The following is a 14,155-nucleotide window of genomic DNA, read 5'->3' on the forward strand; positions in this document are numbered from 1 at the left end:
CGCCCCGAACGGCCATGGAGCCGGGCCGGCAGGCGCTGCCGCTGGAGAACGCCTCCATCCTCTCCGAGGGCGCGCTGCAGGACGGGCACCGCCTTTGGATCGGCAACCTGGACCCCAAGATCACCGAGTGAGTGACCGCGCGGCCCCGCCGCCACCCGCGCCCTGCGGAACCCCCCGGCGCCGCCCCCGTGGCGGCACCGCCCCGGACGGGGCCAGGATCCCGCATCTGCACCGGGCGGTGCCGCATCGCCCTTCTCCGGGCCCGGCCTGGCCCTGGCAGCCCCGGGGTCCAGCGTTAGCCCCAGCGCTGCCCCAATGCTGCCCCAGAACTGCCTAGGACTGCCCCAGGACTGCCCCAGCACTGCCCAACGCTACCCCAGCAGTGCCCCACCACTGCCCCAACACTGCCCAACGCTGCCCCAGCACAGCCCAGCATTGCCCCAGCACTGCCCCAACACTGCCTGAGCATTGCCCCAACACTGCCCTAACACTGCCCCAGCACTGCCCAGCACTGCCCTAACACTGCCCCAGCACTGCCCAGCACTGCCCCAGCACTGCCCAGCAGTGCCCCAACACTGCCCAGCACTGCCCAGCACTGCCCAGCACTGCCCCAGGACTGCCCCAGGACTGCCCCAGCACTGCCCAGCACTGTCCCAGCACTGCCCAGCACTGCCCCAGCACTGCCCCAGCACTGCCCCAGCACTGCCCTAACACTGCCCCAGCACTGCCCCAGCACTGCCCCAGCACTGCCCAGCACTGCCCCAGCAGTGCCCCAGCACTGCCCTAACACTGCCCTAACACTGTCCCAGCACTGCCCAGCACTGCCCCAGCACTGCCCCAGCACTGCCCCAGCACTGCCCTAACACTGCCCAGCACTGCCCGGCACTGTCCGGCACTGCCCCAGCACTGCCCAGCACTGCCCAGCACTGTCCCAGCACTGTCCCAGCACTGTCCCAGCACTGCCCAGCACTGCCCAGCACTGCCCAGCACTGCCCAGCACTGCCCAGCACTGCCCAGCTCCGGTGCCGGCGGCTCTCCGGCGCTGCCGCCAGGGAATTGCTTGGGATTGGGTGTGTGTGTATGTGGGGTGTCCTCCACGCGCCGAGGGGCTCAGAGACTCCTGCAAACAGCACCCCTCGGGCTGGCAGCCCAGAGGCTGAAAACATCCCTGCTCTCTAAACATCTAGAATATCAGGCTGGAGGCTTTCAGGGTGACAGTGGTACAAACAATGGTAAAGCAAGGCACAGCCCTGGAAATTGTACCCAGAGGGGTTGGGGTCTGTGGAGAAATGAGAGTGGGCAGGGGGAGACCTGACAGACAGGCATCTGTGTCAATCACCAGGCTTGTTTTGGTGTTTTGCTCTATATATGTGTGTGTATATATATATATAAATAGATATATGTGTGTGTGTGTGTGTATATATATGTATATATATGTGTGTGTGTGTGTGTGTATGTATATATTATGCTATATATATTTGTTTTTGGTGTGAGTTAAGCAGAGGAGAGTGACTGCAGCAATGGATGGTGAGGAGGTGGCAGTGGTGGGACTGGCTGCTGTGCTGGGGAAATGCACTAATCAAATGTGTGTGAGCATTTTGTGTTTTCTCCAGGCTATGGGTAATTATCTCCTGAGCAAGCATAACATTTAAACAGCTAAATTGTCAAGGGAGTATGATGTGCTGTCCAATATTTGGATAGGGTACTGTGAAATCACTAGGTTGTATAAAAAGGAAAGCAAACCAAAACAATTTGGGCTTTACACACTCATAACAAACAAGCATTTTTGATTAACTATTGTGTATGCCTGTCGTGGAATACTTTTTCTTCCTGGTTCTTTTTGTGTGTGTGCAGGTGCTGGGATTTTATTCTAAGTGTGGTTCATCTGAGCAGAGCGGCTCCCTAATAGCCTCTAAATGGGATCATTAATGCATTGTGATTTCAGCCATTCAGCTTTGGGAGGTTTCTGCATTAATTACCACTCCTATCCCACAACTCTGTTGCTGTGGTTGTCCATGTTCACTGACCACGTGAAATTAGATACAGGAATTCTTGAGTGTTTGCTGTGTCCTCAGGGACTCAGGAGCTGGGTTAGTGTGAGGGCAGGAGTGGAGGGTGTGAGTGCATTGGATCCTTCACTTCTGATCCTCAGTGGTGTTAAAGACCCTTTCAGTGTAGATTGTTCCTTTTAATCTTAGCCAGATAAGTAATGGGTTTATATGGCAAAATGTACTGGTTTCATCACTGGAATGAAGTGAGTTTGGTGGTTTCTCCAGGGTTCTCAAACCTAGACGGCTTCCATGCTTCCTAAATGTGTGAAGTTTGCCCAGTGATGAGTGATAGTGCTTGCTGTTTATTTCAGGCTTTAAAATTCTGTGTCTTGCTTTTTGTTTTACTTTAAAATGGCTCTTCCCTCCTGTAAATGATGTTGATCTCCATTTCCTTGTGAATGAAATAAGAGGAAGCTCCTTTTAGCACATTGTCAATGTAGAGAAAGTGTGGAAAGTGTGTGGTCATTAAGTTTCTGTTAATCATCTTGACCCTTATTCTCTCATGCTAAGAGCTTACATCTCTAGTTCTAGTTGTTCTTCTGCATTATTCCTGTGGAGGTCCTACTCACATGACTAAATCAAGCTCCTGAAAATGAAATGTTTCTGCATTTTGCTGCTTGTATCTGTTTTTAAAAGCGTTGCCTTTGTTATTTCTATGTTGGATTTGTTTAAGACATAGTAAGGTTGATTGAGTTGTTGGCAGAGTTAATAAGTGGTTGTGACACTCTTGAGCAGAAATGAGATCAGAAAGTCTTGAATCAATCCAAGACTTCCATTTAAAGAGCAAACTAAAGCTGCAGTCAAGTGCTAGGGAGTTAATAGGTAATGTACACATTGGAGCACAGGCTGCAGGAGCAGGCATTCGTAAATGTAGGGCTGCCCACAAATTACAGCCTGGGAGCTGATGCTTTTGGAGGTTATTGCACACACTGAGTGACTGGGACTCAGCTGGGGGTGCTGACATGCCCTGTGCACTGGGTTGTGGTGGCTCTCCAGCATTCCTCCTTGCTGGTAGTGTTTGTGGGTGACTTCTTTTATGCAGCATCCTTAGAGCATTGTGTGTCTGTGGGAGCAGGTGGTGTTGGGAGTCTCCTGCGTGTGTTCTCAGCAGCTGGAAGGAGCACAGCTGGCACCAGGGGATCTCACAGCTGCTTGTGACATAGCCTAGTGTCTCCAGGCACTCTGGAAGCTGTGAGATCCCTGCCATGGGGTCTGCATGAGGATGGCAGCAGGTGGTTCCTCATGGTTTGGTGTCACCACCATCATCTGTGCCCCAGCTGCACAGCACAGGGGATGTGCTGTGGCTGAGCTGTGTGATCTCATCACCCCTCAGTGCTCCCACCCATGGGGCAGAAACACATAGTTCAGTTACATCTCCATGTGGCAGCTGGGCTGGAATTACCTCCTCTGCCCATTCCTGTTTGTAAAGCCTTCTGAGACTGTTCAGTGTTTTGGACAGGCAGAGGTTCCACGTTCAGCTCTCTGGTTCACATGCTCTGGTTTCCCAGAGCCTTTCAATGCCCATTCATTTTCCACGGGGATGAAGGAGCGGGTGTTGAACTTCCTCAGCTGCTGTGCTGCTTGTCGAGGATCCCATCTCCATGAGTCTCACCTGGAAAACAATGTGTGCACAAGTTGTTGTCGCAGCCCCCCGCTGGCTCCCAGTGGGGCAGAATTCCTCGCAATAATAGTTTCTGCATGTGGCCCGGTCCCCGCGCGGGATCCTTGGGACAGCATTGTTCAGAGGAAGCCTTGCCTGCGTCTGAATAGCGCTGGGGGTGCCAGGAGGAAGAGAGGAGGAAAGGGAAATGGGGGAGCTGCAGGTTTGTCTCGCATCCACATCAGATGACAGGAAGTGGAGATGGAGCTTGGCCGTGGATCTGGGGGGGCTGCAGCGGTGCCAAGCTCTGGATGAGCCACGTTGTTGCCATAGTAAAGCTTTTTACATCTTCTCACCTTTTTTTTTTTTTTAAATAAGGCTTTAGGTTTTCTATGAGAGTCTTCTTCCATACCTTTTGGCCTGAAGAACTACTTGTCAAGTTACTGTTAATGCCCTCAATATTTTAACAATAACAAACCATAATCACAGCCTAAAACATTAATTATACAGGATTTCGGAGCTGTTCCACGGAGAGGAGGTGACCTGCAGTTGTAAAATTGCAGGCAATCCTTTTTCCTTTTTGGAAAAAGGATTCTAATGAAAGTAGATGGCATAAGTTGCTTCTAGACTGTTGTTGAAAATTGTTTTAAAGGAGCAGCTATCACCTCACTGCTAAGAAAGTACTATCTGAATGCAGATGCTCTCAGAAAAATAGAAAACACACACTACCAAAGAGTTCCTTTTGGCAGGGCAACTGCAGGATTTTTTAGTGCAGAACTCAGGGAGAATCCTCCTTGCCCTTCCCCTGCCTCTGTAATGTCCAGAAGGGGAATAGCATCTTGGTGGTAAGGACTTCACTTCCATACTGCTGAAATTCTGAGGGCTTTTTGTAGCAGTATAATTACAGAAACAAACCTGAGGTGCATTGACATATTTGGGAGACTCTGGAAGTCCAACAGTGGAGTTTTTCATACATCACATCTCCATAGTCCCTGTTTTCACTTGTACATCTGTATCTGCTTGTTGGAAGTGTGCAATGGTGAAATTTGGCTACTGTGTAATCAGCTCCTTTTCTTCACCCTGCACTTTTCAGTTCCCCTTGCTTTCAGAGCAGAGTCTGAGAGCTCACAGGCTTTTTGGAAGACCATGCACTTCATCTGTATTCCAAAGGATGTAGGAAGCCTTCCATAATCAATGACAATGTGTGTGTTCCCCTGGGGGATAACTTGGCCCTTCTGCACTGCTCGTCTGTACGCACGCTGCACCTTCACCTCTTTAAAAGTGCACATCCTGAATGTCCACCATGACCATCCTGTGGGATGACTCACATTCCTGGAACTTTCTTGCCTGGCTTCTGAAGCTTAACAAAGGGCTAAGGCCCTTTTCAGACATCCTATCAGGCTTTATTAGGAAAAATGTTGTCTGCCCTTCCCATCTGGACAGTCCCTGTGCTTGCCTGGTGCACTTGGCTGTCTTGGGCCGCTGCTGACTGTTCATGCCTGGACATGGGAGGTTTCAGCCAGTGCCTGGTGTTATCCTAGGGCTCTCTGAGCACTGAGTGTTACCTTGAACACTGAAGATTTGGGTTAGACTGACTGGCTTGCTAACAAACACTGTACAGCTGCTCGGGAGATGAGTCATGACTAAGACACCCTTATTAAACACTTAAATAATTCTTAAATGTCAGGGATGGGGTCAGGCACTGTGGGAGCAATGACTGTCACTTTTCTCCTGGGTCAGCCAGTGTTAAACACTTCAATCCCAGGGAACCGAAAAAAAACTGCAAAGGACTTTCAGGATTAGATGTGGCCTGTGCAGCATATGTGCTCCTTGTTTTAAGTTTCTCAGTGCACCAGATACTAAGCAGGCAGATCTACTCTGGCTTTCCCCAGTTTTATTGGAAACAGCACATTCCCCACTGGATGGCAGGACAATAATTGGCTGAAAAAGTGTCTGACTTCCATGAACATGTCACTGGGAAGCTGTCTGAGCCAGAAGCGCAGGCAAATTTAGGCTGGTGATACTGAGGGCTGGCTGGTGCCTTTTTTATTGAGGTCTGCTGGTCATTCCTGGTTTCAGGTTTTTATTATTCTGTCTTCCCACATCCCCATCTCTTCCAGGCAAGTGTCTGTGAGCACTGGGGTGTCCTTGCCAGAGCACTGGCACTGGTTGGCACAGGGAAGAGGTGGGTTTGTTCCAGGAGAGGGAGGGCAGCAGGAGGAGCAGGGGGCTGTGGGCTCAGAGTGCTTGTTTTGGGAGAGGAGTACAGGGGATGGAGCTTCAGATGGTCACATCAGGGCTGGAGAGGGGGAGACAGGAGTAAAAGTAACAGTGATTTAGTGAGGCAGGAGGCAAAGCCCTCCCAAACCCCTTGGGAACCATTGCATAATTGTCCAAAAGGCAGCTATTAATAGATTTCTGTGGCCTTCAGCTGGCATTGCTGGGAGGGAGCCTTGTGCCTTAGGGTTTTGGAAAGTCACTGGTGATGCTGCTCGGAGCTATGGATGCTGAAAGGGAGCTGCACAGGGCACCCACCTCTGCAGGGATTTGGGGATCTGTGTGTGACACAGCTGAGTGTGTTCTTACTGAGTGTGAGCTCTGTGTGTGTGTGTCAGGGTTCCTATCTATCTCCTCACTACCCCTGGGATGAAACATGTCATAAATGTTTTCTCTTCCCTTCAGATACCACCTCCTCAAACTCCTCCAGAAGTTTGGCAAAGTAAAGCAATTTGACTTTCTCTTCCACAAGTCTGGTGCTCTGGAAGGGCAGCCCAGGGGTTACTGTTTTGTCAACTTTGAAACCAAACAGGTAAGTTGCTTTTCATCTCAAGTTCTGATATAAATGACTGACTTCTTTCTCATTTTTTTAATGCTAGTTCAAAACTACAACAGGAAAGGATAAATTTAGTACTTTGTCTACACAAACCCACAGATTCTAACAGCTCTTCTCTGTCACAGCCACTTTGTGACTGCTCCTGGAAGTAGCAATAGTGATTTCCTTTTTCCTCTGCTTTTCCTGAATTCTGCTTTTTAATGCTAACCAAAAAGGGCCAGTTCTTTGGTCCATTTTGCAGCTGATGATAAGGATGTCAGAAGAACCCTAACACTGTGCATTAGCTCTAGAAAATTATTCATAGCAAGGTGGAGCAGCAAGGCAGATAAAGTCTGGGTACTGGGTGTCTTTTGAAGGTATCCCTGGATTGGGATGCAGTGGGATAAACTTTCTGTGTTGTCAGTGAGCTGTACTTACAGTAGGCTAAATAACAAAGAAAAAGGGGCTGTTTCCATGTGAGTGGGTTTTGACTAAAGGCTTGGTTTGTTTATGGAGCTGTTTTCCTGTGCAGGAAGCAGAGAAGGCCATCCAGTGTCTCAATGGGAAGCTGGCCCTTTCCAAGAAATTGGTGGTGCGGTGGGCACACGCACAAGTCAAGGTAAGCTGGCTGCTGCAAAGAATTGCTTTTAGTTTGCAAAATTGAAAAACTTCATTATTAAAGTCTTCTTATCAAGGCAGTCTTGACCTGGTAAAATGATTTCAGTCTGTTCTAGGAAATAACTTGAGAGAGTTGATGTTTGCAATCTACGGCTTCTCCTGTCTACCCAAACTGTGCTGGATTAGCTGTGAGTGAGGACAGGCCTTTCAACCTGGGCTTCTTGGGAAGGGGTTTCTGCTCAGAACAGTGTGAACAGATTACTTCTATAAATGCCCATGTCTTAACTTCTCCCAAACTTTGTGAGTAATTGGCTGAAAGTTGGAATCCTTCCCTTTGTGGTTTTTTTGCATAGGAGAGGTATGGAAATTCCCAATTACCGGTTACTGTGTTATTTTGTTCCACTTCTGAAAGCACTTATGTGGCAGCAGCTCTAATTAGTTTTGACTTTAAAATAACATACTCTGCATCTAAGCTAAATATCCTTTTATTCCTTGCTCCCTCACATAAACAATCAAGTTTTTAAAATTGACTTAGGCAGTACCTTCTGGAACCATCCTTATTTTAAATTTTTTAATTCTTGTCTCTCCTACAGTTATTTACTATCTCATATTTGATAAAGCATTGTATTTTGAATAACTTTCTTCGCAGATAAACAGATTGTGGGGGAGGCAGAGAGGAGGAGATGGTTGTTGCTATTTTCCTTTGGGTAGTTTTCTTTTAGTTGATTATCCTCCTAGCAGTTTTCTGCTTTGTCTTATCAAGTATATTAGTGCATCTGTTTCGGATGCTTAAAAAGCCAAACCAGGTATCTTCATTAAAGGAGACCACATTGTTTTAGTTACTGACTTCAAGAGCTCTTGTCAGCACTTCCAAACTTGTGCAAATCCAGTCTCCATTTTCTCTATCTGTGGAGCTACTGGAGTACAACGTGCTTCCAGATGCCTGAGGGGTGATCAGGCCACAGGAGGAGTGTGAGCTGGAGGAGCTGCCCAGCTGCTCCAGGGTCTGGGGAGGAACACGCAGAAATAACTACCTTGCTTCACATGGCATTTTTCAGTCTCTGAATGGGAGACTTAACAGCACAAAACTTTGGCTTATTGTAACAGGAGTTTGTTTTAGACAAGAGCAGCACGGTGCTGAGCGGCTCTGGGATGAGTGGCCAAGGCTCAGCAGACACTGTCGGTTTGAGCAGCTCTGCTGGAAAACAAACCTGACTCTGTGCCAAGCGAAATAAGGAAGCAGAACACTGCAAATAGTTCAGGAGGCCCGTTGCCCACAGAGATGACAGACTCACAAGCTGCCTTCTACAGAAAGGAGGTGGTTCCAAACTGATTTTTTTCCTTTTTTTCCCCATCTTTTCTTCCAGGACTGCCCAGTTCTGTGCAGTCATGTGCTTTGTTTACCTTCTGGCTCTGCACATAAAGAGCACAGCAAAGAGTGCAGTAGTTACCTTCAAATCTACCATCTGTGCTTCCTGCCTTATGTAGAGGGGAACAAGAAGTGACAGGATAAGGTTTGAGGATCCACAGTACAATGCACACAACTGTTCAGTATCCAGCCTGCATTCCATGTTGGTACTAACCAAATATTGTGGTTGGGATTTCAGTGTTTGGCCACCAAAATCTTTCCTAGCAAAAGCCCCACAAAACCTGAGGCGATGTTAATCCAGCTTTAAAGTCCATCTGTGGGAAATGTTTATTTGTTCCTAATTGCAGCTGACTCAGTCCTTGGTCTCTTGCTTGCAGAGATATGATCACAATAAAAATGAGAAGATCCTTCCAATCAGTCTGGAGCCATCTTCCAGCACAGAGCCACCCCAGTCCAACCTAAGGTAGGAGATGGCTTGGGTGAGAGGTGACCCAGCTGTGGGACTGGCAGGGAACCAACTTCTTGCATTTCAGTAAGATTTAGAGTTGTTGGCATTGTTTGTATTAAAAATCTAGCATGGCAAAAAAAGCTGTTTTTGAAAGGGCAGTGCATGTGAAGTCTCTCACTTGATGTGGGATGCTTCAGACTGGAAGTTTATTTTCTGTCATGCAAAGCCAGTGGGTAGTAGGAAGGGAATGAGGTGAGATGGAGAGTTGGGAATGTGTAGCACTCCAGCTCCTTTGGCCAGAATCTCTGTACTTCATGTGAATTGGGTTTTTACTGGACTAATTTGGTTCAGCAAAATGCTTATGAGCAAGAAATTCTACAGTAGTGGCAGAAGATTAAAACAAAGTCACAGGTAGGGTTCACATAAAACTATTTTTTTTTTTTGCCAGTGGTTTTTTTTGCCTGTAGGTCTTGTCTGTGGGATGTGGTTGAATTCTCCAACCTCTGCATTTACCTGAAGCACATAGCTGCTTTGCTAATTCATGGTTTGTTTGAAAGGGTGTGTGGTTTTCCTCTGTGTTCTGTCAGTGGAACGCAATGAGGAACCAGGACCAGATTAATCCTTTTGCACAGAGATAAAATGAGGTTGGAATTCAGATATAACAGGCTAGGAAAGAGCAGAGGGGTTTGAGTCATGGATATTGTTAACTGCATTGGTGGCACAGAGGGGTTGTTCTACTGAGGATGGATGGTGCAAGAAGCCACAGTGGGAAAGGGAACATTCCTCCCCGTCCATACCCAGTGGAGGATAGTGAAAAACAAAAGTCCTAGGAATTTGGGGTGTAACCTAGGATAGCTTCTCCCTTTGGGATAAACCCTGCTAATGCTGAAATAATGTTTCTTCCTGACCTAATTAGAGTCTGGGGTTTTCCCATCCCGAGCAGGCTGTAGCTGGGAGGAAGTCTGGCTTTCATTTCTGTGCTGTTCCCAGCAGCCTGCTCCGAGCTCTGCTCTGCTGCACATGCTCAGAGCTCCTGAAATGACATCATTTCATATGAAGTAGGAAGCCCTGTCGTGTTCTTGTCTCACTCAGTGTCCTCAAGAAAGCTCTGAATAGATGCAGGGGCCGTTATTTTGTTATTTTGGGGTGCTGAGGTGTCTCTGGGAGGAGCAAAGCTGTGCAGAGGTTGCAGTGCAGCAGTGTGGGCTCTGGCAGTGCATTCCTGCCTCGCTGTGGATGCAGCAGTGGGGGCTGCCTGGCCCCTCCTCGTGCAGGGAGGATTTGCATGTCAGCAGAATCTCTGGATTTCTGTAGTTGGGTTTCATGCTAAGATCAAGCTCAATTTCCCTTCTGCTTTTTCTCTTTCCAGTGTCAGTGCAAAAATAAAGGCCATTGAAGCCAAGCTGAAAATGATGGCAGAAAATCCAGATGCAGAATATCCTGCAGCACCTGTTTATTCTTACTTCAAACCACCTGATAAGAAAAGGACTACTCCTTACTCCAGAGCTGCCTGGAAATCCAGAAGATGATGCTTGTGAATGGATGATGGTAGCAAGAAACACTGCTTTGTATACCTGGAGTCCTCCAATGCTTTTGTACTTTTGTAGAGTGGGAAGGACAATGCCACCTGAGCAGGGCACGGCCAGCACAGCCCTCTGCCACACCTGAGGCTCTGCAGGCTCCTGCCTGTGCAGCTCACAGCTGAGGGCTGTTCAGAGAAATAGGTTCCCTTCAAAGCCTCTGATGAACACACAGGCAACCTCTCGTTAGTGTGCATTCATTAGCCAGATTAGAAACAGTAACCAGCGTTCGGAGTAAAGCACATCCAAAAATACTCCATTTAACTGATTACTTTTTAAAGTATTTTTGAACAAAATGTATTCCAATTCATGTTTTAATGGAAGGGGAAGCACTTGGTTTTGATTAACATGCTGTAGTTAAAATGGAAAAACTTTTTCATCTCAATAAATCTCATTTTAAATAGATCTTGCAACACCTTTAGTAACTGCATGCGATGTTTTATATGCACCAAAGCCAATTGATTTTGCATTTTGATTTGCACATTCCACTGTGTTACTTTATGACATGATAATGACACAGCACAGATATTTTCAGTGTCATTTGGGCTGTAGTTGTGTGCCTGCATGTAGGAATTAGTGTATTTACACACCACTGAGGTCTGTGCTGTGCCCTGGCTTTAGCATTTGTGTTCAGTGATCCCTGACAGTGGCAGCTCCTCATGAGCCAGATGTGGCCATGTGAGAGAAACTGCAGCCTCTGAGACATCTGCCAAGCCATGAACTCGGTGTTTGCCCCGTCCTGCCCAGCTTTGGTTTCCACAGGCTGGTAGAGGTGGTCAGCTGCCTCTGGTGTGAGGCACCAGTCTTTGTGGTGAACTGGGACTGCCCTAGGGGCCAAATCCACAGATGTGATGGAAGGCATTGCTCTGAACCATCTGATCTGGAGCACATTTTCCTCCTAGATGTCTGCAAAAAGAAATCTGAGGAAAAAATATTTTCTGGCAGCATCTTTTGCTTTGTGCACACAGTGCTGTGACTGCATGTGCCAGTGGGATGTCAGAGAGCTCACCTGCTCAGGTCCAGGTGACCCTGGTCTGGTTTTCCCTCCCCAGCCCTGTCACACCTCATTGGTCACTCTCGAGCTGCTCCCCCAAACTGGTTGATGGTGGTCTCAAACAGGAGGAGGAAAACAATATGGAAAGAGCCCTGGTTTGTGCAGGCAGTAGTTGCTCAGTGGCACAGCCCAGGGAGGTTTGTATTCCTGCAGCAGCAGCCACCTCCCTCCAGGCACAGCTTGCTTCCTGCTGCCGAACCGAGCACCTGGAGCCGAGCTGTGCCTGTCTGTGCTGGAGGATTGTTGAAAGCCTCAATTGTTCTGAAGTAGGTCTTGTGCTGTTAATGTTTGTTTCCTGGTTTTTGGGTACCTGAGTAGAGGGAAAAGTAGAATTCTTGGGAGTTTGTACCCCTCTGAATGTCAGTGACACCCGTTTGCATTCCTCTGTGAACAGCCTGTGTTTGTTCCTGCGTGCTCTGTACCTTTCCGGGTCTGTATCTGCGTTGTTTAGAACAGCTCTGGATTTTCTGTTCCTGCAGAATTCCTGCAGGAATTTAGAAGATACCTGGTTTCAAATAGGTGTGTGGCTGTGCTCCCATCAGAAGCATACTTTGATATTTATTTGTATTTAAATACAATTTGTTGAAATTCTTACAGCTCTAAATAAACATTTAAAATGCATGTTTTCCTCCAGGAAAGCCGAGGGTGGCAAGCAGGAAGTGAGTGAGGGTGGTAAATGCTTGGCATCAGCCGAAGTCCACTGGCAGAACCCGAGTACAATAGCATCAGTCTTTTTTTTTTTAAATTATTTCTTTGCCCTGCCGTGGTGGCTAACAGAAGTGCCTTGTCTGTCCCTCGGCCAGACTCAGACCTGGGGGAGCTTTATTGCAGGTTGGAGCCTGTGCTGGTCATTCCTGCTGCTGTGGCTTCCCAAGGGCCCCACACCAGCACAGCCAGCCCAGAGTTCCTAACCCTGGAGCTGGGAGGAGGGAAATGCTCAGAAACGTTTATTTTTTCATGAGTATGAACCCTGCATAACACCGTGGTAAAAGGGATTTGAAGAGCCCCGGGGAGCGCGGCATCGCTGCGGCCGGCGCTGGAGCCGTAAGTGGGGAGGTTGGTAGCTGGTGGTGGGAAGGAGAGCTGGGCTTGGTGCCTGGCTCCTGTGAGGAGGAATTGGGCTGTTTCTCACCTCCAGCCCACACTCCTGTCCTCTGAAGGGGTTCCTTGCTTCCCCTGTATTTCCAGCAAATCCATGGGAGCAAGGTGAGTTACTGAGGGCAGTGTTCACCCTGGCCACAGTGTGGGTTTTTCCTTGGTATTTGAGCCATTCTGCCTGTGGTGACGGTCCCACACTCGGGACAGGCATGGAATCTTCACTCTGGGAGCACAGAACATTCCCAGCCCCACATTCTGGGATTCTGGCCGAGCTGCTGCTTGACACGCTGCCACCTTGTTGCTGCCTTGTACAAACTCCGGCCCTGGTGGAGGGAGCACAGGGCGGTAAGGACAGAGATGGACTCAGTGCTGATACCTCCAGTGCTTTGCATTCCCCAGTCACTGCCCAGGCCCTGCTCCTGCTGCAAGATGCACGTGTGAGATCTGTCTGCTCTCAGCAGGCAGTGAGAGCAGGAGACCCTGCAGAGCCAAGACTTACTCCAAGGCTGGAGAAGGGCAGAAGCTGGGCTGGAGTCACCCTGTTCCTGAGCCTGTTCTGGCGTTGCAGAGTCCAGGAAGCCTGGTCTGTAATCATGAGAGTGGTGCGAACATCATGCTTGGCTGCATGGTGCTGGCCCGTGGTGCTGAGCCATGGCTGCCAAGCCCAGCATCACTCTGGGGATTCAAATAAACCCCACACAGCCCTGCCTCGACTGGTGCTGCGTGGGGGGACAGACAGCTTCCGTGGCTGTGTCCATGAAAACTCCTATGTGTTTCTTCTGGAGAAGCCAGAGCTAATTCAGAGCCCACCAGTGAGAACGAGGGGTTTAAATTGTCCTTTCTCAGCATCTCGCCTCTGCACTTGTCAGTGTCCCCCCGCACTCGGCCTCTGTGGAGCTGGGGACAGGGGAGGACAAGCTGGCAGGCCTTGGGCTCCGTTTCCTGGGGGTTTCTTGGGCTTTCCTGCAACCTCGATGTTTAAACCTAATGCCTTGTATTTATTCTAAAATGGCTTTCATCTGATTTCCCTCTCGGTTAACAATTTAGCTGTCACAATCAATAACGGCGAGGATCCATCCCCGGCCGCCATCAGCTCACGTTACCGTCCTGCAATTACCCGGCGGTGGCACCGCTGCCGGGGCTTTGCTGGGGAATTATCAGGTTACTAATGAAGCCCGGGAAGCGGCGGGCGGCCAGACGCCGCGGCGGTGGGCGCGATCCCCGCAGCCGCGATCGGAGGGGGGCTGCCGGCCCGTGCGCCCCGTCGGGGAAGGACCGGGCCGAGCGGGACCGGGCCGGCTGCCCCCTCCCGTCCCCTCCCCGCCGCGCCCGCGGGCGGTGCCGCCGCCGGTGCTGCCGCCGCAGGTAGCGGGGCCCGGCGGGGCGGGCGGCCCCCGGGGCGCGGCGGGGGGGCCCCGCTTCCTGCCCGGCCCGCGGCCGCCCCCGGCGGGGGAGCGGGGCCGGCGCGGGTCCCCGCCCGGCTCCCCGCCCTTCCTGCCGCGGCCGCGGGACGCGCCGCCCGCGG

General features: G+C 49.7%; 1 protein-coding gene across 1 annotated transcript; it reads left to right on the forward strand.

The window, feature by feature from the left end:
• Positions 1–14: 14 nt before the first annotated feature.
• RBM18 (RNA binding motif protein 18) lies at positions 15–10,883 on the forward strand. Its single transcript, XM_056504968.1, has 5 exons — positions 15–127; positions 6,334–6,460; positions 6,996–7,082; positions 8,828–8,913; positions 10,268–10,883. The coding sequence occupies exons 1-5, from the start codon at positions 15–17 to the stop codon at positions 10,425–10,427; spliced, it is 573 nt and encodes a 190-aa protein (XP_056360943.1). The 3' UTR covers positions 10,428–10,883.
• Positions 10,884–14,155: the final 3,272 nt, after the last annotated feature.

Source organism: Oenanthe melanoleuca, chromosome 17, assembly GCF_029582105.1.
Source record: "Oenanthe melanoleuca isolate GR-GAL-2019-014 chromosome 17, OMel1.0, whole genome shotgun sequence".
Lineage (NCBI taxonomy): Eukaryota > Metazoa > Chordata > Aves > Passeriformes > Muscicapidae > Oenanthe > Oenanthe melanoleuca.

What these genes read in the sequence shown, in the direction of transcription:
- RBM18 (XM_056504968.1), top strand. Translation starts at nt 15, where the DNA reads ATGGAGCCGGGCCGGCAGGCGCTGCCGCTGGAGAACGCCTCCATCCTC. An exon ending in TCAACTTTGAAACCAAACAG is followed by an intron (nt 6,461 to 6,995) that starts GTAAGTTGCTTT and finishes TTTCCTGTGCAG; the next exon opens with GAAGCAGAGAAGGCCATCCA. An exon ending in GGGCACACGCACAAGTCAAG is followed by an intron (nt 7,083 to 8,827) that starts GTAAGCTGGCTG and finishes TCTTGCTTGCAG; the next exon opens with AGATATGATCACAATAAAAA.